Consider the following 22,455-nt stretch of genomic DNA (forward strand, 5'->3'; position numbering starts at 1 on the left):
GGGAACCAAGTCACTGAGAGTCCCTGTAGTCTCTCTTTTAACAGAGGTGGCCAAGCTGCTGTTAGATCAGTGTGGAGAGTTTGCTGTTCTCTGCTAGTGGCAGTTCAGTAAAAATGCCTTTCTGGGAGATGGCTCACAAGCCAGGAAAACTGGGTCTTCCCAGTGTCACCTAGCCAGAGGCATCTGATGATTTCTGATATACCCAATAACCAGTAACTAAATTTTTATTTCTAAGAGAGATACTGCATATTTATAAATGTCGCTTTAAATATGTAAAGCAGAATAAATGGCACTAAATACTCACACTAGCAAATATGACCGTCAGTGTATCTCCTTCACCTTTGAGTCTGAAATCCCCACACTCTTATCTAAAATATTAACGCATTAAATATTCAAATTGCATAACTTGAATGCACGCCGCAGCTCCTTCTACAGCCGACAATAAGCTGCTCCGCTGGGCCAAGTGGATATTAATGAGGACGGCAAAGCCGTAAGAGAAATTTGATTAAGTGGTTGTTGCGGGGGAAATTGATGAATGTGGCAGACTTGGGCACGTGTGACTGAGCCCTGAAGTGTTACCAGCAAGGGTGACAGACAGCCCCACTGCTCCTGCATCCTAACAGCGGCTGTCCTGGCAGCTGAGCCAGCCGTCGAATTAAGCAATGTAACCTACAGTAGCTAAAGAAATTATTTCTGCGTCAACATCAGGGCGCTCTCTATTGCTGTTGGTGATCGGCAGCATTTGACTGTGCACTAAATAATGCAATACCTGCGTCTCTCTTGAATTTCTTTTTTTCATGCACCCTCCAGTGCAAAGCCAGATAAAAAGGGTTCAATGGAGGAATGCAGCAAAGTTTAAAAACAGGCCGCAGATGCACAGGGTGAGGAAATTCCCATAAACATTTTCCTGGCTGCTGGCCAGACTTTCACGGTGAAGGGGACAGTCCATTTCTGAAGCTGTTTCCTGCTGTGGGCTGGCAGCTTCCATTTTCTGCTGCTGTCTTGATCTTCTGCTCCAAGACCAGGTCCCTATGATCCAAGGCTCTTGTGGTGATCCTGAATGAGGAGAAGCAACCTGTGCTAAGCAGAGCTAGTGTATGTTTTTCAAAGGGCTGCGTGGTTCTTTATAACTGAAAAAAACATTAAAAAAAAGTTGGATTATATCGGTTCTAAAACTTATTATGGAACAAAATGACCCTTGTACAACAGGAAAAGCACTTCAAAGGAATATAATACTTAGCAATTCTGGGAGATTTTTGAGATGTAGCATTAATAATAAAAAAAAGACTCAATAAAAATGCCATTGACGTGATGAAAAGTTCAAGCTGTGGTGAATTTAATAACTGTTGATTACATGGAGATGCCCACAAGGGGCTTGAAGCGATTATTCAGTTTCGTTTTTGGGAGTTCTCTGGGGCAGCACATGGGCATTCAGGAATTTCACATCTTAGTGCCCAGTTCTTTCATGCTGCTATAGTGTGTGCTGGAGTTTGCTTTAAGGTCATGTGCTTCCAGTGGGATTAGAAATGGTTTATAGGTCTTTAATACCTTTCTCCATAATTGGCTGATTGCTGTGGATGTTTGATAACATTAACAAGATTATACTGTTTCGTAATAAGAAATTAACTCATGCAGTTGCTCGGTAATACGGGTTTCTTGGGTGTAGTCTTTGCATTTTATTGAAGAAAAGTTACAGGAAGTTAGTTTCTTAGTTACTGGAAGAGGTACATCTTAAAAACAATCTTCGGCAAAATAGACCAAAAATTCAAGGTTTACCATCTAAACTGTGACAAAATACAACATGCACCCCTGCAGATTATATAATTTACCACTCGCTAGAGTCTAAAAATAGTAATTTTTGTAAACCACTGATGCTAAAGATACAGACGTTTTTAAGGGGGGCTGAAGTGTTTTGAATATTTTTTGTGTTGACAGTAGAACTCAGTGACAGGATGGTAACGAATGTTTTTTTACTTTGATTGTAGCCCTCTAATTCAGAGCACTTGTTGGAAGCCCCTTATTAATACAGCCAGTATGTTTCAGGCTAAGACAGATCTGACTGGCTGACTGCACCAAGAACAGTGTTTTAATGGCGAGATATTTTTATATTATATCATCCGGCTCTGATAACAGGCCAGGGCTTCCTGTTCACTCCTGAAAATGTTCCTGTAAATTATGGAATTCCTGTTTTGCCCACCAGATTATCAACAGTGGGACAAAGGACATGATCAAAGGCTTTGCAGCCTAGTCACCAGTATTTTACAGTTTACCACGAAGGGCAGGACGGTCACCTGCACTTGATGGTTAGGGCAGTGTTTTCTATCCAGGAAAGTGTTCCCATCGGCACAGATGAGAGAATGAAACTTTAGACTCTGAAGATTTCATCATGCTCTCTAAGTTTTTTTTTAATGTTCAGAGAAACGCTGGCATCACAAAGCATCCCTAGTTCCTCTCCATGGAAAAGAGAAGGAAGTTATGGTTACAGATTTGAATCTTTAAAAACTAGTATGTTATTTTAGGAAATGTCATAATATGTTCGAGGTCTGCTTACTTGACAAACTACACTAAACAGTATTTATTGGAAGTAAAAAAATGACCACAGCGTCTTCTTTAATGTTTCCAGTTGGTATTTTCTGGGCGCTTCACATTTATTAAAAAGCAAGCATGCTTGTTTTGTGCTTTGTAAGCTGAAAAAGGGGGTGGACAATAAGACTGCTGCTGTAGTTTGATTTCAGTAGTATTCTTTCATCTGCTTCCACTCTCGTGAGTGAATTTGTTCGGTCAGGAGCTGAGGAACATTGACAGGATACAGCTTTGAATATGCTAAGAAAATCAAATACTGTGCTACGTAATTGTACACTCCTATTGCTATGATCATTAAATTATTTAATTACTAAATTAGCATAATGTTTAACCACTGAACCAGTGGTTAAATGTTGATTGCTGTGAAGGCCAAGAATTAAAGTATTTTAGATTTTGATGAGTCTTTCCATCGTGGAGCTGCGTGTTTACTGGGATATATATTTACCGGAAAGAAGGATGAGGGGTCTTGTGTTTTACGGAGGCAGACGGAGTGGTCCTCGGGCACTCATTGCAACTGTGGAGAACTGGCCTTCTCTTGCAGTTCCCTGCAGGGCCCCGGCGCGCCACCCCATCTGAGCTCCGAGCGCCACGCAGGCTTTGGGAGAAAAAAAGAAAGAGCCAGAAATCCACTCCAGTGAGGAGGGAAATGGGGGTGAGGCGCTGCCCCACGTGTGTGAGAGGAGGTGCGTGGCCCTCCTGTTGACTGGGGCCTGAGCTCCTCGGTGCAGCTGTGCAGGATCCTGCGCGCTCTGGCCACCCTGTTTGCACAAGTGTGACCCGACAAGTGTGAGCCGACACTGGGCACAGGAAAGGTTTTCATCACCTCCAAGGCGAGTGGGGTTCCAAAACACAGTGAGGCACAATAGAAGAACCCCTCTTGGTTTGCAGTGTGTGGGCGAGCGGCACTGCGGTGGCCTTAATACAGGGCTCTCTTTAACAGGAAAGGTTCACTCTGGGAGTCTGACGGTGCAACAGATTGCGATTAATTGCAGAATTTGACGCTGGCTTCATCTTCAAGCGGTACAGCTTTGATTTTTAAAGCGAGCATGGTTTCATAATGCGTGCCTTGAGCCATCCTTCAGAGCAGGATAAAAACAATAACAAGACAGGGTTGGGCCAGAATTCCTTTCCTTTCATCAACACATGTTATGTTGTGCTCTTGTTGCACTGTGCAGTCCATTTGAATCTTAGGTGTGAAGCAGTTTTAGGTCATCGCATGGCTGCCATTATCTTTATCAAACGGAGTTGTTGTTTTTTTTTTTTGCATGCTTGAGGGCCCCCCAGTGGGATTAATGCATTTAAGAGCAGATTTTTAACACGTGCATTTTAACCCTTTATTGGTGCTGTACGATGTCATATCTGGAATCAGCAGTATATTTCATTAAAGTGTATTCCTGTAAGATACTCACAAGTAGATGGAGTGGCAGGTGGATGAGAGAGACCCCTGTGGGAGTTTTTAGTTTTCAGTCGGCTGTAGATCTTTATCTTCCTTTATTTTGAGGTGCTGGCACCTCTGATGGTTATTGAAGGTGGACACTGGAGTGAGTGCAGCTCTGAAACGACTTTCGGTTTTTGGTTCAGAGGAAACTAAACAACTGCAGCCTGCATGACTGGTACAGTATCTGTTCTTCCTCTGGCCTGGCAGGGATAAGGATGTGTGTGCGCAGAGTTCTTTAGTTCTTCATAAGGCAGCAGTGGGGTTCCTCTTCATGGAATAGTTTCCTCCAAAGCTTACAGCTGCTCCCCACACACGCATTCCTCACGTTAATTGGTTGCTCCTCGTCCTGATTGCCGGTAATACAGAGGAACTTGCTGGGGCGAACACATCCACTCCGCTTTTATTTGATACTTGTAACTCTAGGAAAGCCACCATTTCTTCAGAAATAATTCCCACTTTGGTCTTTCCCCTGTGAGGAACTTGATGAGGAACCAGAGAAGATTGGTGTCTGTGAAGGATTTACTGAAATACAAAAGATTATCCTTATTGAGGTCCAGTATCTTACGTGGACAGTTAAGAGTTTTTGCAGGGTATGTTGTAACCTTTTTTTAAGCAGCAATGCTACTCTTAGTCAGTGTTCAGGCAATCATCTTTTAAAGTTTTTCTGTTTAAAGCTTTTAATTGCGCGAGTGTCAACAGTCTCCCAGGCTCGCTGAAGTCTTCTCACACATGTATTGTTCTCAGCCTTTCAAATCTACAATGAGGAGCTGCAGGTACTGTAGAATCAATGCCCCAGCCTGAAAAGAGTGCACACTGGGTGGCTGGCTGGAGGTGAACATGGTCACCTCACATGGAAATTCTACTGTTTCAGTTTTATTCATAATAGGTGCTGGCATTTGCTTAAGCAAGTAATTTTCACCCCAAAGGATTTCAAAGCATAAAAGTGCCACTTATGGAAAGGTTACATTAATAAACATTCATTTTTACTTTGCCTTCCTGAACTGTAAAAACGGTCATGCTAATTATCTAAAATGGTAAAAGCAAAACAAAATGCTTATTCATTTTTGGCTATACTACTGTATTGTCATCTCTTATTTGATTTGATTCATTGGGAAGAACATTTGTAGCATGGGAGAAAAAAACGTTTGTGAAAAATCCTCCTTTAAGTGTTTCTAAAAGGAGTACTAAACACTTTCCTGAGAAGAAACAAGGATTTTCAGGAAGTTTACAGCACAGCGGGGGTCTGGATTTAACGCTGAATAATTTCTGAAGTTTTACTTTTCACACTCAAATAAGATATTTTCAAGTTATTGCATGCTCATACTAATTAAGAGTTATGCTTTGATAAAAGAAGAAACTACAGCAGTATTATTTTGAGTATGAGTGAACTGTAGCTTATAAATGTACATTTGTATTGCTTTAAAATACACCATCTTAAGGCTATTCTTCATTAGATTATTGCAGTGTGAATTTTTGTGTTGTTAGTGGCTAATCTAAAAAAGTTGTAAGATTCTTCAGGTTTTCTCTTTGCTGATTTAATAATTGCAAATTGCTCTTCTTTTTAATGTTATTTTTTCTGCTTCAGTGGAGCTTACTTTAAGCATATTGGTTCAAACTTGGTTTGACAAGCACAAAAGCTTTATTGTTGAGGGATTATAAACCTTACATGTAAGGGTTAAAAGTTTTGTTACTATGCTGCACTGAGGTCTGAAAGCGCTGGCTGTTAAAAGAAAGTCTTGTGTAAGATCAGAGTGATTACTGAATGCTTGAAGTAAAATGTGGCTCCACTAAGCCTTTTAAAAGATATTTTTTCTGCTGTATTAAAGATACATTGAAGAACCTTTTACACTGCTGGATGTTGAACATTTGTTTAGGTTCTTACCATCTTATCTCAAACAGAAGACAGTCTCATTTTCTAATGGATTGTTTAGGAAGAGGCAACCATCGTCCTCCCTTATGTTGGAATATAACTCTCTTGTGCACAGAGAAAGGTGCTGCTCAAAGTGACCCATTATCTGTTGTAGTTGATAGATTAGCCTCGAGGCACTTGAGCAAAAGGCACATTTCAGTTGGCCATTGAAGTGGCACATGTGGGAATATAAGACTATTTAGTTTTCCCCTTAACTGTGTCCTCCATATGAACAGCAGCAAGAAAACCCATCCTAAATAATTGTAAATGGAAACAAATGGAATGTGATTACATACGTGCTTGATTCCATGCACTGTCTGCAGCTAATGGCAGCACCATTAATCACCCAGTACCAGTGCGAGAAATTCAGTGTTTCTGTCAAGGCAGTGAGGCTCATGAAGGTTTGTGCATTCATTAACATTATCGTTCTTGATCCACCGTCAAATAAACATTGTTTTGTTCTATTCAATTTTAAGACCTTGGAGAATGGAGAAGAAGGGTGCAGTTTCTGTTACAAATGCGATGCGTTTTGAATTTGGTTTCCTTTTTGTAGCCGCGGGCAGCCAGTTGTGTAGCAGTGCCTTGAATGTGACCTTGTGGCTCATCTTGGACATCTTATCGCAGTGCAGTGTGGTCGAGAGACTACAGCTCTGAAGCTAGGCTCCTTCTCAGTCATTGACATCCATAGATACTCCACCTCTTGGCTGATTAGTAGGCTTTTGTGTTTTTTTGTGTTGTTTTTTTTTCAGGCTGATTGTTTTGAGTCGCTCAACACAGGCCCTGTTCCAGGACTCAACTCTAGATGTGGAGATATAGTGACCCAATGCATGGAACTGAAGCTCCACTCATAAGGAACAAATAGTCAGAAACAGACACTTCAATGTCTTTAGTCTTGCTAGAGGTACAAAGATTTAAATTGGCATCATAATCAAGAAATGCAGATCAAAATGTTTAACCTTGGTACCCTCTGCAGTAGGGTCTGCCGCTTCTGGGCACGAAGAGGTGTCTGGAGAACCTATGGAGCTTTGCTTAGCTCAGCAGTTTTAACTGATCAGGTGAGGGGTTTAACACAGTGAGACACTGTTACTCTGCAGTATTTAATCCACATTCATTTAATGTGTTAAAAGTAGAGGGAACAGGGGTTTTCTATAAACAGTCCTTTTGCTTAAGACTTCAGGGCATGTTCCATCATGCTGTAAAAATGTATTATTGTTTATTATTGTTATTGTTGGTTGATTATTTAAAAAAAGTTAATGCTGTTCCTGGGGCCAGCGATTATTTTACAAGTATAAAGATCTTGCTGTGCTGTTCATTTTAATGTGCAGATACGAGGCTATACATTGATTTCACCGAGCAGATTTTGCTTCCTCTAATTTTGTTATTTTGAACTCAGTCACAGCTATCATTTCTCTGTGACAAAATGCAAATTTGTTTAATTAGCCGAAGTCAGCAATGTCACTACCAGACGCAGATGTCTTTTGTGGTAACAGGCTGCTTCTCTGAGGGAGACAATTAACCTCCATCGCTGAGCTGTCCTGTGAGTTTTCCTTTCTTTGGCAGAGACTGGAACAGCGGTGTTGGGGATACTACTCCTATGTCAGTAGTCAACCTTGAAATCCTCCCTTTGCGGTTAAGAGCACTCTACTCTGTATGTCACAGAGCTGGTAGTTTTGTTGCCCAAATGTAAAAATGTTCAGGGTTTCTGAGGAACAAAAGTTGCGCAGAGGTGCACGTTTCGTTTTCTGGCGAAGGAAGAACGAGAGGTTAAAATGAACTCTTCTGCTCCCTGTCGGTTTTTCTCTTTGGCTGTCTGCGGCGGTGAAGGCGTAGAACCAAGCTGAGCTGCTCTGCTGCACCGCAGTTCACGCCGTATTCCAGCCTGAACGTATCTGACATTTCCAAACACACACTAGAACCCAGCAGATGTAGTTGCGCTGCTGCCACAGAAAGAGTTATTGTATCTGACTTTGCGCCCAGCAGGAGGGTGGGGGCTTGACATCGTGCTGAGGATTGTGAATCTTTTGCCATTTGGCTCTGATGACACAGGCAGCAGTGAGGCCACTCTTAACTCTGAATGCACTGATTTATACTCGGCCTCTCGGTGGCCCTGCAGGTTTGGTAGGGCTGCACTGACACCCAGCTTTTAAACTTTCCATTTTAAAATAAAGGAAATAGTCCCGTTTGTTCTCGATGAGAACCCTTTGGAGCCATGTAGATTGGGGTCCGGTTTCATCACGTACTTCTTGGTGGGAAGTCCGAGTCCTGTTAAGTAGGTGCTTTGTCATTCTATTTGGAAAGTTTTTTTTCCCAAAAAGTATATCCAGCTGAGATATTCTTGTGAATTACCAGCCTGCCAAGTGCTAGCAGGGCCTTGAAAGACTGATTTAAGAGTGTCTCTTCTGGCTGTTCCTCGCTGGGAGGACTGGGTGATGTTGAACAACATTTATAATGGATATCAATACCATGATTTTTAAAAGCATGCCGCTCAGATAATTGAATATCGTCTAATGTGAAGAAACATCAATATTTTGTGCCCCTCCCTGACAGCATGCCTACTCAGTAAATATTCAGCTGTATTCTGACACAGTCTTTTCTCTAGAAAAACCATGCAAAGTCTTTAGTGAACAAGCTACATCACACTTGCACTGTTACACTGTCTTGTATGCTCGTGGTATTTTGCTGAGACACTCAAAAACAAATTGGTGAAAATTGCACAGTGAGAACCCCCCCCCCCCCCGACACACACACACACACACACACACACCTCCCTCATTTTCACTTGATTCCAGTTGAAAATTCCTGAGGTGAAGTGAACTTCAATAATGAGATTTTGCAGATCTTCGGTCCCTTCCATTTTCCAGGCTGTCATTAAAATGTAGGAATCTCGGGATAAGCCGTGGGAGGCAGTTCAGGCGCAGCCATTAGAGCCATTTGAGATGACACACAGGCGTTCGGGGTTCAGATCCCAGCTCAGGTGACTCGCAGGCCCGGCCCGTGTTGTGTCCGCTGACCTTGTTGGCTGTTGGGCACGGGCACGGACCCAGTCACGCTGCGCTTGGGTTTAAACAGGCCCTGCGAGAGGAAGCAGTAAAGCACAGCCACAATACTGGGCCCACAGCTTAAACACGCACGTCAGAGCTGCTGGCTTTCTGGTATGATAAAGCATTGGAAAGAGCTGCAGAAAAAGCTTTCCTATATATGTGATGTCATCAAGGCCTGGATTAAACGGGGACGTCTGTCTCGCCCCAATTAGCAAAATACGCATCTAAATCTTGAAGACAGTTTTTTTTTCTTTAGATACCTTGGTTACTTTTAGGGGGAAAAGAAAATCTGCCGTCAGTGTGCCAGGTTTCTAATTCGTCTTCGGCTCAAAAGTTGCGGTTTAATGCAGACGCAAGTCGAAGGCTGTTTTTGCCCTCTGGCTCCTACACCGTCTTGACTTCGCCGCCATGTTCTTGCACTGACTGCGGGTGTCTGTGGCTGTGAGGGAGGGGGAAAAAAACAGACCTCATCCGTTGAAAGGGCTCACCAGTTCTCGTATTAAACAGCGCCCTCACAGGTGTTCGGGGTTCAGGGGCGCGCGAGCCCACCTGTTCCAGGAGCCAAGCGACTGGAGGGGGGGCGGGGGTTCCCAAAGTCGGGCCCGCATTGTTTTGCCAGCCGCCTGGCCCACGCTGGCCCAGAGGTCTGGCGTCTGAGAGACGGGGAGCGGGAGAGATGGAAAGTCCCCTGGAAGAGGAGCTGGGGACGAATGAGTTAAGTGACATCTGGTGACGAAGATGAAGGAGGAAGCCGGGCGACAGGGATGTGAATGAGAATGGGGAGTGTGCACGCGGGGGCAAGGAGGAGGGGGGCTGGGGGCCACCGCGTTCCGGGGCAGGCTGGGGGGGGCTGGGTCACACTGTAAATTCCGAGCTGTCCTTCTACCCGGGGGCACGCTGGGGTCCGGGAATGAGCACCAGCACGACAGGGGGCCCACGCGTTGCCATGAGGTGGCCGGGCCTGGACGGACAAGGGCGCTGGTCTGCCTCCTGACGTCAGGCTGGAGTATGTAGTCTTCGCAATGAGCAGTCCTACCCCGGTGACTTTTTAAGAATTTTTTTTTGCCGTCTCTGATTTTCAGATTTGTTTTTTGTTTTCCGTTCTGAAGCGCCCCACTTTAAGGACAGCTAGGCCTTTCTGGATTCTGGCCCAGATCCTGAAGTTCAAGAAGAAGAGAAGAAATCCGGTGGTTTGGGAAAATGGCTGTTGATAACGGGAGGTTTTTTTTGTTTGCGAGACTGATAAGTTGGCTGTGGTTTCTCCAGAGCATCTAATGCCCTGATGAGGTGGTCCCGGCTGGGAGGTTGTGCTTAAAAGCAGAATAGCCGGAAAAGGGGGGTGGGGTGCTTTTCTTGGGGGTTGCAGGGGTGTTGTTGGAAGAGCAGTTATTGGCTGAATGCCAGCGAAGTAGCTTTTGATTGCACTGCATGACTGGGCATTTGAGACAGGAAGAAGCCTGCCTGCTACATCTGCTTATAGTATAACCTTCTCTGGGCCAGGCCACAATCAATAATTTACCTCAGATAACCGGGGGAAAGCTATGCAAATCACAAAGCTGCTGAGCACGAAGATAAGCAAAGCGGAACTTTTCATGCCGTGTCGCCGTGCGGCGGGGGTCTGCGTGCTTATAAAATCGAACCGCTAACTAAAAAAGAAACATGGAAACTTGACAGCGTAGTTCAGTGTCTAGGTATTATTGATGACTTTACGAGACGGTGAATTTATATCGTATGCAATGAATTTGCACAATAGCCAAAATGCAAGTAGTCTGGAATATTAATAAGCGAGAGCACCTGGTGTTGTTCATCCCGAATATCAGTAAGGTGGAATTTCGTATTTCATGAAACCTGCATCTAAGCAACATCCAACACTGATCTTAGTGTAGTCGTATATGTTTATATTACAAAAATGAATTATTCAGTTCTGGAGAAAGTTGATACTTTTTTTTTTGCTTACATCTCTTAAATTTCCTTTACTTTAAATTATAGATATTAATATTATAATAACTTTGCATACCACTGTAGGTTTAAACCTGATACAGATGCATCTTGAGTCCAGGTTGTCATGTGTAAACGGTGTGCCCGGTCATGCTCTGTGTAAGTGCAGAAAGAGTGTTAGTCTTAAGAATATGACGATATAAGAGACGATAGTCTCTTATGTTTTATGTTTTCTTGCACCTCACGTCGGACGTAAAATATTCAGGCGCGTTGCTCCGTCCCCCAGCCCTGTGAGATAGAATCAGGGAGACTGTTGACTAAGTGAGGTTTAAAGGGCACCCGTGTTGCGAATGTCTTATCTGCGGAAGTCGGGTGGATGACTCGGTAATAACCGGTATTAATTAACGTCTCCTGTGGTAAGCGACATGCCTTTGACTTTATGCCCAGCCCTGGGAATGTTTTCATCTGTCAGTCTTGAGAGCGAACGGGCCCGTGTTGTGAGCCGAGCAGTCTTGAATGAAAGGCTGTGTGGTACTGTGCCCCCCCTCAAAACACACTCACATTCTTGCTCTCTGCGTATTTTTTTATTTATTATGCATCATTGAATCGATTTATTCGTAGCATATACTTTGTGTATAATGAAAAAAAAAGTACTCCTTTTTCATGAATTTAGAGTGTCGGGATGTATTCCAAGTCAATTACTAATTAGCCCACTGTGGCTCAAATGTTGAGAAGGAATTTGTTCCTTAAACCTTTCCAAGAGACCTTCCGGAAACTGTGTTGTAGAGTGAAGTTCTTGATTTTCGTCTTTGCTCACGTGAGGCTGGTTTAAATGTTTCATTTCCTTTACCGTGCTGATGTTCTAAGTAATACACGAACTTTCATTTCAGAAGACTTGTTTTGTTCCCGGGCTTTGCCTGACCGTCTGTGGGGAGGCAGAAAACAGGCACAAGTGCTAACTTGAGTCTCTTAGGAAGTCTCGTGTTCTTTGATCCGGAGATACCGAGAGCCTATGCTAAAAAAACACGGTTTTTGCAGTCGAAAAGGGCACAGATTCAAGATCTCGGCCTTACGAAGCCCCATTAATGATTTCTCTTGAAATGTGTAACTTTTATTGATACCCTTTCAAGGCTGCTTCCCTGATTAGTTTTAAGGTTCTTTATTCATTTAGTACCAGAAAACATGTCAATGTGCTTGTGTTTGAAACCACATAGTTAGCGGTGAGATGGTGCCTTGCAGGCTTGTACTATCCAGTAGATCCTGTAGCTTTGTTGTTTTTTTGCTCCCAAAAAACTTCCCAAAAAGCTTGATGTTGACGTGGCCGGCTGTAATTGTCAGGCAATTGACCGGGATCCCCCCCATAGTTCAGGTTATTGGTCCCCCTCAGCTGCGTCTGGCTCCAAGCTCTGCGGTGGCACCAGAACACTGGAGAGTTAATGTGGTTGTCTGACACACACATGGGCTTTGAGCAGGCCGGACAGCAAGGGGTCCTTGCCTGGGTTTCATTAATGAACAACACATCGATGTCGAATTAGTTTGCATCTTAGTTCTTGGAAGGTAGTAATAGGATGTTTAAGTTATTATGTAACACAGTTTATTAGTACAGTTTTTTTAAAAAATAAACGTGCTATAATCTGATTTTATTGCTGGAATAGACCAAAAGAATATTCAGAACAGCTGTTTTTTTTTTCCCTAAACTTGACTTTAAAACGTCACGTTCCAACTTTGATGCCAAGATAATCTGTGGAGAGTTTCTCTGAAAAAAAACATTTTCCAGGATTTGCTCTTTCACTGTATATTTAATGCGACACTGTTAGTGGGCATATAATTTTAATTTTTATTTATAGAGATGTCATTTTTATATTCACATGGAACTCACAGCAGTCATTCTGCTCTCCTTGTCTCTGTACAATTTGCTGACACCTCCCTTCAGTGGCATTGCATGTGAAACCTTTCCAGATTGAAGGCTTACAAGCAAAACAGGTCACACCTCTTGTTCTTTGCTTGCCTGTAGCAAAACCACCAGCTTCAGTCTGTTATTAGCATAGTGGCCTACCTGCTCAGAACACCAGCCAAAGTGCGAATTGAGTTTAATAATCAGAATGCAATAGAAAGTGAAAAGAAAAAAAATCTTTCTAGGCTTCCTTCTACCTGTAGAAGTCAAGGCAGTGAGAGTTGTTGAGAATCAGCTAGCTGTAGTCAAATGCGTTGCCAATTACAGGAAGGGAAAAGTTGGCAGGATTCAGTTGTTGGAAGGTGGGGATGTTCTGTGTCACGGAAGACTGCCCCCGTGTCACGGAGCTCCAGGAAGTTTCGCCTTAATGAGGGGAGAGGTTTCTTCACAAGCCTACTGACCAGTTTTTTATGCATGAGGAGTTTCCAGGTAAACCTCTTGCAGTTTGGAGGAAGCTAAGTGTACAGCCAAGTGCTCTCCATCTACGCGCTGCACCCTTCGAAGGCAGGCTGTCAGGTGAAGGTGAGGCACACCATTTGTTTTGGAGGGCTGTTACTAAGTTCCAGAGTTCTTACTCGGATCTTGCAGCTTACACCTGTAAGACTCGGAACGCTAATTGAAGGAGTTGCTCGTGGTGGTTTAAAGATCCCACAGAGAGCCACCTAGCTGTTTCCCCCCCTAACAAATGCAAGAAAAGGGAACATCGTGGACTCCTCCTTGATTCCTCTGGCGGAGAGATTGAAAATGAGCGCTAATTGTATTAGTTCATGCGTTAGTGTTTGCCTTGTCATACTGTACACCAGACATGCACAGCGGCTCGCTGGACATCTGTGGAGCTCCGTGCTGCTGCGAAGGGCTGGGCAGCGTGCAGTCTCCTCTCTGGACAAGGCCCTGTCTCTGGCCCACCCCACTGGCCTCAGGCTTAAATGATGCTAACGCCTGTTCTGCAGGCAAGCCTGGCATTAAGACCTGGCATTGGTGACATGCACAGCAGGCCACACAGGCCCATTAGCTTTCACTGTGGGGATCTTCTATCCTCTGCTTCTCTGTACTGAGGTTAGGCATGAAGGGCTGTGTCCCCTGAACATGTGGACAGCATGTGTGTTCACGTTATACTGTAGGACTAGAAACATTTCTGGCAGTTTTCTTTGCACATTTTCTGGGTAGGACACTGGTTCAAACGCCAGTGTTTTCACGCTTTTTCAATGCTGCAGTTGCAGTTATCATTAAATAAGATGTTGCTTTAGACCAGTGTGTCTGTTTGGCTGCAACTCTTATCCAAATTAACTTACACTTGCTCTCATTTATACAGCTGGGTATTTTACTGGAGCTGTTTGAGTTCAGTGGTACAACAGCAGCGACTCATTTGTAATTTGAACCCATAACCTTCTATGGACATTATAAATCCACAATAACTATTGCCTCTCACTATTGTCCACCTTTTCTAGGTTGTACAGTTACAATGTCTTTTCTTGTCTACTTTAGCTCCACCATGCTGTAGTACACCTGAATAGTTTGGAACCTCCTAAGAAAAAAATGAGAATCAAATAGCCTATATGTGCTCCATACATGCACAATGTCATGTATGCCTTCATGCAACGGTTCAAAATGTTTGGCATTGTGAAGAGATCATTTGGTTACATATGTTAAAGCCATTTTGAATGCAGACTTGTATGATGGCTTGAACCAAATGTTTGGACCTTGGTTTTGCAGTCGCTGTATCCCTCGGCCACATGGCAAGTCAGGTGAAGAGAAATTGAGAGAATTAAGTGCTGCATAACAGCTAGAGGACCAAAGAGCTGCCTGTGAAGTGTAGGGTGTCTGTTTGTGCAGTTTAATAGGAACCATGCACTGCTTCTTCCAAACTAAAAAACAACTCAGCTGAAACCAAAAAATCTTGTGTATTCATGGGTGACTGGAGAAACTGAAGAAAAGAAGCCAGTTTAACACGTAATTACTGAGCACATTTTAATTAGCAACTTTTTGAAAAATGCAGAAGAGCTGCTGGCCAGGTGATAGTTGGTCCTCATTGTGTGAATTTTCAAATTACAGCTGCAGGGAACAACACCTTTTGGTTTCTTGTCATAATGGAGTATATTACAGTTTAACGAGGCATTGTTTGGGAAGCTGAAGAGTTTAAGAGTTTGTGTTCTACATTGAGAGATAATGTGCTGTTTAACTGGAAATGGAGGTTGTAGCTCCTACGCCGTAAGGATTTTCACTATGGTATTTTTCAGCATCTCACTGCATGTGACTTCCCTCAAGCCAGTTTGAACTGTTGTTGTGTGGTGTTGGCTTAAAGCACCGTTGTGAATGCAGCTCTCTAAAAAGACATTACCGGTTCCCACTTTCTGCACAAAGCGTTAATGAAGAGGAAGTGCTAATGATTTCTTCTCCATAAATTAGGGGTCTATTCTCAGGTGGAAATTGGTTTTCAGGAGGAAAATATGGTGTTTGCCTTCATCTCCATAAAATCCTCTAGTACAGCAGTTCCTAAACTTTGGTCCATGGAAACCTCATGGTCCTGAAATTACTACAGAGAGTCCACAGACAAGAACTGATGTGACGTGGAATCCGATTTAAGACTAAAAGTGTTATTGCTTCAACCCGACAACCTGTCTTTGAAGTCAAAGTCAAACAAAACCGTCATCTCATTAAGTTACTCAGCATATACACATTTACACACTGCTGTGATTTGCAAGTATGTTTGTTGAGGTAATGAAAAGGAGTTTCACATAATTTAAGGTGTATGCATTACATATGTTTACTGGATTGAGTGTGGCTTATTTCTTTATGATGTATGATGTATCCTGTATGATATATTATTATAGATAATATAACCTCTATGTAACGGAATGTAAAAAAACAACAGTGCCCCTTGAAACATTTGGAAATTGAAAAGGGTTCCTTGTGCTTAAAACATTTGGGAACCGCTACTCCAGGAAAAATATGCATCCTCACAAACTGAATGGAAAAATAATGAACACTGTGTTCGCACTTCTGATATTTTCCTTTCAGTGTTGTCTATTAAAAAAAATGGAAATGGACCTTTTGACTGTATTCAGATAACAGTCTTTTTACACTGACAAATGTTATAATAATGCTTGAGGAACTTTCAGATTGACTCTGCAATCACAAATTTGTCACATAATGAAACAAAACTGAGGGATGTCCGTATACTTGACCCGAGGATAGATGTTTTAGGAATCCTTTCTAAATGCCTTCTGTAACCTCATCTTCACGTGACATTAAGTGCTGTCGCCTATACACGATTTGCAATTGAGCTGTTTAATTGCTTTTGTGTGTGCATTTGTTTTTAAACTTATAACCTGACTCCAGAAAGCCTTCTTTTTCACTGAGCGTGCAATCCATTAAAACTGGTTTGGTTTTCTGGCATTTGACCAGCCAGGGTAATTAGTTTGTGTTTATTCCTGCGTGGTGCGCGTTTTCAATAACGGGCAACATAAGCTGTTGCTTATTCCAGAAAATGATCCAACAAATGCTCCAGCGGCTTCAACCCTCCACACGCATCAGCAGGACGGGTTTGCCTTGGAGAAGTTCCCTCTTCCTCCCCGGTGGTCGTTGCTGAGCCCTGCTACCTGTTTCCTGGAGAAATGTTGATCGCACAGAGCTTCTCTCTTGAAACCGAGCGAGGAGGGCTGGCCCCTTGCAGCGCGCTGGTCTCCGGCGACGTGGTGCCTGGCTGTGTGTTGCAGCGTGTGAGTGGAGGGAGACAGGCTCTGATTATAGTGGAGAGCTCCAAGTGTTGTTTAGCTAATGGATTAAATGGGGAGCTTGTGCTGGTGTGCCTAATGAAAAGAAAGGAGCTTTACCCGTGGCAGTCCTAGATGCCGGCTCGCTCTCCTCTGTCTGCCAGGGGACTGCTGGCCAAGCCTTTGGTGTGAGCGCCTGACAGCATGTTTACGCTCGGATATTTATTCAGCGCGGCGTAGGTGAAGTGCTGGGTAAATGCTCAACCCCACCCCTGACACCATGTGTGTTCCTGCAGGGTCCATTCCAAAACAGGTGAGGGAGGCGCTATGTTTATCCCTGTGTGGGACCCACGCCACTGCAGGGGGGGGAATCAATTCTGATTTTCCAATGTTATTTAGCTGTGCAAGGATGTGAGCTCTCTTGGGTAAAGATCCAATTGCCTGTGGAATCTAAAATACAGAAGATGAGACTACAGAACAGTATACAAGATAATGATGTGAGCAGTGCTCATTATTACCCTATCCACTGACTGAATCGATCACAGCATCACTTGAGCCTAGACTTGAGTCTCCATCTGTACGGCGTGTCCTGATATTTCACTTCATGCATTGAAAACTCTGCTTTTAAAAAAAAAAGTATTTGATAATATTAGTGTAAGATTTGATTTAACCAGGGCAGTTGTCCTTCTTTCTTTTCTGTTCATTTCTAACTTACTGATTCCCTTTAAAATCAGGTGACCTTAATTGGGGCTTCCTAAGTTTAGATTATTTGAAAACTGGGACTGAAGAGATGAAGCACCTTCGGCCTTTCCTCATAACTCATCTGTTTAGTCCTTTGTTGCTCTCCAGTTATTTTTATCCCCACATGTAAGGCAAAGAACAGAACTCTATGCAGTACTCCTGATGAAGTCTAATCCACTCTGTGCTTTAAAATTGACTTCTTTAGACATAAACCCCAAGGATACAATTGGAAGGTGCAGTTGGGGGGGGGGGCGACAAACTTTTAAAACTGAGAACAAGACACTTCTTTACCCAAAGGGTTGTACGAATTCTGGAACAAGCTAATCAGCGGTGCTGTGGACACTCTGATACTCCGGCTTCTTTCAAGAAACAGCTGGAGGAGATCCTCGGTTCATTCAGCACTCACTGCCCAACAGGCTGGATGGGCCGGAGCCTCCTCTCATCACACAATGTACTGTGTTACTGTTTGTGGCTGGGCTTGGGAACAGCAAGTTCTGTACTTGCACAATGCTAATTTTCAAAGTCATTCATTTCATTGTCTAAGGACAAGATGTTCACTAGCAAATAGCGTGAGATTTAGAGATACGTAAGGATTTCCAGACTTGGATTTTTCTTCAGTTTTCTGCCCCTTCAATTTCCCATCTTTGAAAACCTTTTCCAAACCAAAGCTCTGCATTTTGTTACAATTGTCCACGTTTAACAGAATCTTACCTTTCTGATGTGACATTGCCAAAATAATCTTAACATCTCCTGACTATGCTTGGACGTCCATGGCTTATATTACTAAAGCAATGCACATTTTTAATTATGAATGTGGTTTTCTGACTACATGTTGTTGGCTTAATTCAAGTCTGTTGGAACTGGAATTATTTGGAAGGGAATACAAGTTTTAAATATCCCAAAGATTTCAAGGGTTTGTAAAAATGCAGTATCTGGATTTGTGTATTAGGCAAAACATTCCGTCATTTTATACTGTATTAAAAAACTTTAGTTGGCATTTTGGCAGCTTTTCAGAGCCTCAGGGTTACACATAAAACACTTAAAAGGGATGTTAAATCCTGTCGAGGCTGAAATTTTGGCAGAGCTGACACCTAGTTGTACTCTCAAGATTGAGGTACAGAATTGCATATTGGATTGATTACTGATATCTGTCATTTAAGAATTATAGCCCTTCATGCCTGCTTGGAGACAGTGCTTTGGAAAGCTGTTTAAGGCTTTATTGAAACCAGATCGTTCTCTGACATTGAGCCTTTTTTCTCTCATTTACAGTACATCAAGATTCCAGTCCCTTCTGCTGACTCCTCGGGAGCTCTCCGTGTTTTCTCTTTCTACCTGTCCAGCGACAGCAAAGACAAACCTCAGGCCAGCTTTGACTGTATTCACCAGTATGTCTCCAGGTATGTCTTGTGCACAGCAGTTTGCTGCACACTCAGGCGGGTAGTTAATTTGAGATCCCTGAGATGTGTGAACAGAGAGAGTCCCGCACTTGTGCATTCTCCACTCTATGCTCAAGTCACTGGGGTCACATCTCTGCAGCAGGTTCACAGAGAGCACACCTTTCATTTTGTAGATTTTAGCAAATGCAAAACATGGAATCTTTTTGCTCTGAGAGGAAAAATAAAATGCTGGCAGCTATTCTGAAGTCTTCATTTATGTTTACGAATAAGGCCATTTGGGAATTACCAAGTTATGGGAAGCATTAAGTAACATGTTTGGAACTGATCATTTATTATGACTTTGTACACGCAAAGTCAAGAATCCGAGTTTCAATGCCACTGGCAGGTCAGAAGCGGACATGTCTTGATGGGCCTAGTTAATTGTGAGACTTCGGCTGAAACAAAGTGCAAATTTAGTGCTTTCATTGTGTCTCCTATCGCACGATGTTTCCTCCTGTATTAGAGCGCAAATATCTCATCACTTAATGAGCAGTAAGGTGTTCCCGAAGCGGCCAGAGTGAGCTGTCTGTGTGACAGCCGTCTTGGCGACAGAAGCTACAGCTGCAGCCTGAACTTTGCTGTGCTGTACAGCTGGGAGAGCACGCCAAGTGTAATATTAGGAATGATCCGAGTTCCTAATCAGATCCGAGTTCACCAGGGTCCTGTCAACAGAGTTGGTGCCTAGAGAGAGAGAGGTTTTAAAGGTTTCGAGGATTGTAAAAGCTTCATCAAATGCTGAATTTTGCAGGTTAGGATTGATGGTTATGCTTACCTGCTTTTCAGAGACACAAGTAAATGAATATATTTGTTTTTTGATAAACTACTGTTCAGAAGATTGCAGCATCTTTAATTGTAAAAACAACATTCAAACAAAGACTCAACCTTAAAACATTTTTCTAAATCAGCTTTGCATTCTTTGATAATTTGTTTGGAACAAATTCAAGAGGACTGTTTAACCTCTTTTAATTCAGAACAGGTCATTTTGGATTTGTCAGCACTTTGCCATGAGGAGAACAGTTTGGCAGGGCTCTGCTGTTTAATCGTTCCAGATGTTTGCTTTGCGCTGGCTGTTGATCTGAATGCAGCAGCAGAGTGATAAAAAAGGCTGAACTGTCCTCACATTATCCACACTGATAAAACATTTTTGCCATGCCTACAGGAAGCCAGCAGCCGAAAGGGCACATTTCACAAGCGCAGCTCGAGCGTGTTGATCTTTTTCTTAACTTCAACATCACATGGCAGTTTTTATTCTTTAAATTCAAGACTTGATGCAGTTAATAGGTTTGTAAATGGTTTACTGAGCACCCTGCTGACGCAGTCTGGAGACCATTTCTAAAGATACAGATCAGTGCTGTTCTCGCTCTGGTCTTGACATTCACAGTGTCAGTTAATCATTGAACACACTATAAAGGAAGACCTCACTCATTAATTGCTGCTCTGGTTAGGCAGGATGTTGGCACATTTCTTGTGCACTTTGGCTACCAGCTCCTGTTTTGCTTTGTTTTTTTTTTTCGTCTTTTGCTTTTCCATTTGGTTTAAGGTGTTCCATCCACAAATCACCCCTTAGTGCCCTTCAGACAGAGCAGCGGCAGAGAGGAGCTCCTGGCGGAGTCTCCTGTCTGTGGACGTGCAGCAGCTGCCCGAGTGGCTCTTGCTAATGGAAACAAAACATCAGCAAAGTTCTGTTTTGAGATTAAAGACTTAAGTTGCAGTGAGGGGGAATAACATGTCTGAACATGAAATGGATTTGATACAGATTCCACTTTTGCCTATTTTTAACCGCCCGGTTGGGAATATTTTCCCAGAATGCTCTCTCAGATAAAGGGCAGACGGTGTTGATTAACCTGTGCCATGGTGCTAGCTGCACCGAGCCTGAAGAATTCCCGAAGGCCTTCCTAACACTTTACTCTTTGAATTCCTTTGTACCCCCTGAGAAAGGAGCTTGTAAGTGGTGTTCTGGAAGAGTAAGGGGCACTCTGTCCAGGCCAATGGGAAAGACCAGCAGCTGCTGACCTTTGCCCTGCAGTGCCATCACGGTATTATGATGGTGGTGCTTGGTGTCAAAGGTCAGGTCAGAGGGCAGCAAAGCACAGTTTTGCTACCCAGCTGCCCAAAGGGCAATGGAATGCTAACGCTGTCTGATGTTCTCGATGCCATTCTCAGAATTCATGATGTATATGTGATTAGTTTAAAAACCGAGAAAAATGGTTGTAGCACTCTTACATCTGTTTAATTAGATTTCTGAGGTCTGGTTGGGAACAGTCACCAAAATGGAGCGCTATCAGAGCGATATCGGGTAGCACAGCCTCAGAAAACTGCAGGGCCTGCCACAGACTCTTGCTGTTTCCCTGGAACAAGGGTGTGGTGCAGGATCTCGGGGTCGTTTTCTCTCTCGGGGGCTCGCTGCACTGTGATCAAGCGCCTGGTGCGGGCTGTGTCCCCGCTGGGCTCGGACGAGAGCAGCTTGTTTCAGGCGTCCTTTCCCTGACCGGCTCTCCCCCCACCCCGGCAGCGATGGCCGCGAGCAGCTGGAGTGCCAAGGCAGTATTCAGGACAAGATCACCGTCTGCGCCACCGACGACTCCTACCAGATGACCAGGGAACGCGTGTCCCAGGTGGAGAAAGAGACCTGGAGTCGGGCGGCGATAGAAATCAAGCCAGGGACGACACATCCGAGTAAGTGTTAGAGATGATCTTTCCATTCTGGTCGTCTTAGAAGCTTTTCACTAATAGCATACCCCAGGATGGTAATTGTGCAGATTCCCAGAAGGAGGGAGGTCAAGGGATGTCAGATCCAACAATATGTACAGTTCCTCGCAAAAAGACTGATCATTATATATTATCTCTCTTTTCACTGATATTGCACTCGGAACAGGGCCGTTCAACTGAGTGACTTGTCCAAGTCATTTAGGAGTGCCTTATCAAAGGGCCCACATATTTGCATGTTTGTAATATTGTAGTTTTGGATTTTCCTTTGCAGTTTTTTCTTACATTAAAATTTCACCCAGTGTTCAAGTGTTTAAGCCTTTGAGATTTGATTACAATTTGAGTGTTTCTGACACTTGTAATTTGACTAAATGGGACATCATTGGAAGGGGGTGAATATTTGTGAAGGGCGGACTTCAGCTGATCTTCGGTGAACTTCTGGCCTTGATTGAAAGTGAAAAGTTTTTTTCAGTTGGCTTTTTTTGTTCTCAGGGTACCTGCGCGGCAACTCTGAAGTGTAGACATCTGTTATTCGCCATCTAGGAACAATCTATTGTATTATAGACAGTTATAAAAGATTGCTTGAAGTGTGGTTCATGCTTTGGGCAGGATTAGGGTTTTATTATTAACCTGCAGTAAATCTGTTTCAGAAGTTTAGCACCTTTATCACAGATCATATCACATCTCTATTCTTTATTTTGCTTACATACCATTTTGAGTCATACATACCATTTTCAGCCCCAGATCTCAGACAATGTCTGACTGTATATTTGTTCTTCTTCTGCTAGATTGCTTGGTCACTTTGGCAGTGTCCTAGTTTGATTAATGTGATTGAGATTGCCAGAAGTATGCACTAACAAGGATCATAGAATAGATGGAGTTTGCCTGAATTTAATGTGCTTGGTATTCAATTAGTTTTTATCTGTAAACTAATGGATTATAAATGGGTTAATCTGATGCAGAGTCAGTAATTCATATGAATTCATTAAGACAGAG

The 22,455-nt window shown here is 43.2% G+C and overlaps 1 protein-coding gene across 1 annotated transcript in view; it reads left to right on the forward strand.

Moving 5' to 3' along the window:
• Positions 1 to 22,455, forward strand: part of LOC102687623 (RNA polymerase II elongation factor ELL2) — a 50,699-nt gene that overhangs the window by 7,860 nt on the left and 20,384 nt on the right. Inside the window, exons 3-4 of the mRNA XM_006628981.3 lie at positions 18,587 to 18,714; positions 21,266 to 21,429. Of these exons, the coding sequence (XP_006629044.2) occupies positions 18,587 to 18,714; positions 21,266 to 21,429 (292 nt within the window). The remainder of the gene's footprint in view (positions 1 to 18,586; positions 18,715 to 21,265; positions 21,430 to 22,455) is intronic.

This window comes from Lepisosteus oculatus, chromosome 5, assembly GCF_040954835.1.
Source record: "Lepisosteus oculatus isolate fLepOcu1 chromosome 5, fLepOcu1.hap2, whole genome shotgun sequence".
Classification (NCBI taxonomy): Eukaryota; Metazoa; Chordata; class Actinopteri; order Semionotiformes; family Lepisosteidae; genus Lepisosteus; species Lepisosteus oculatus.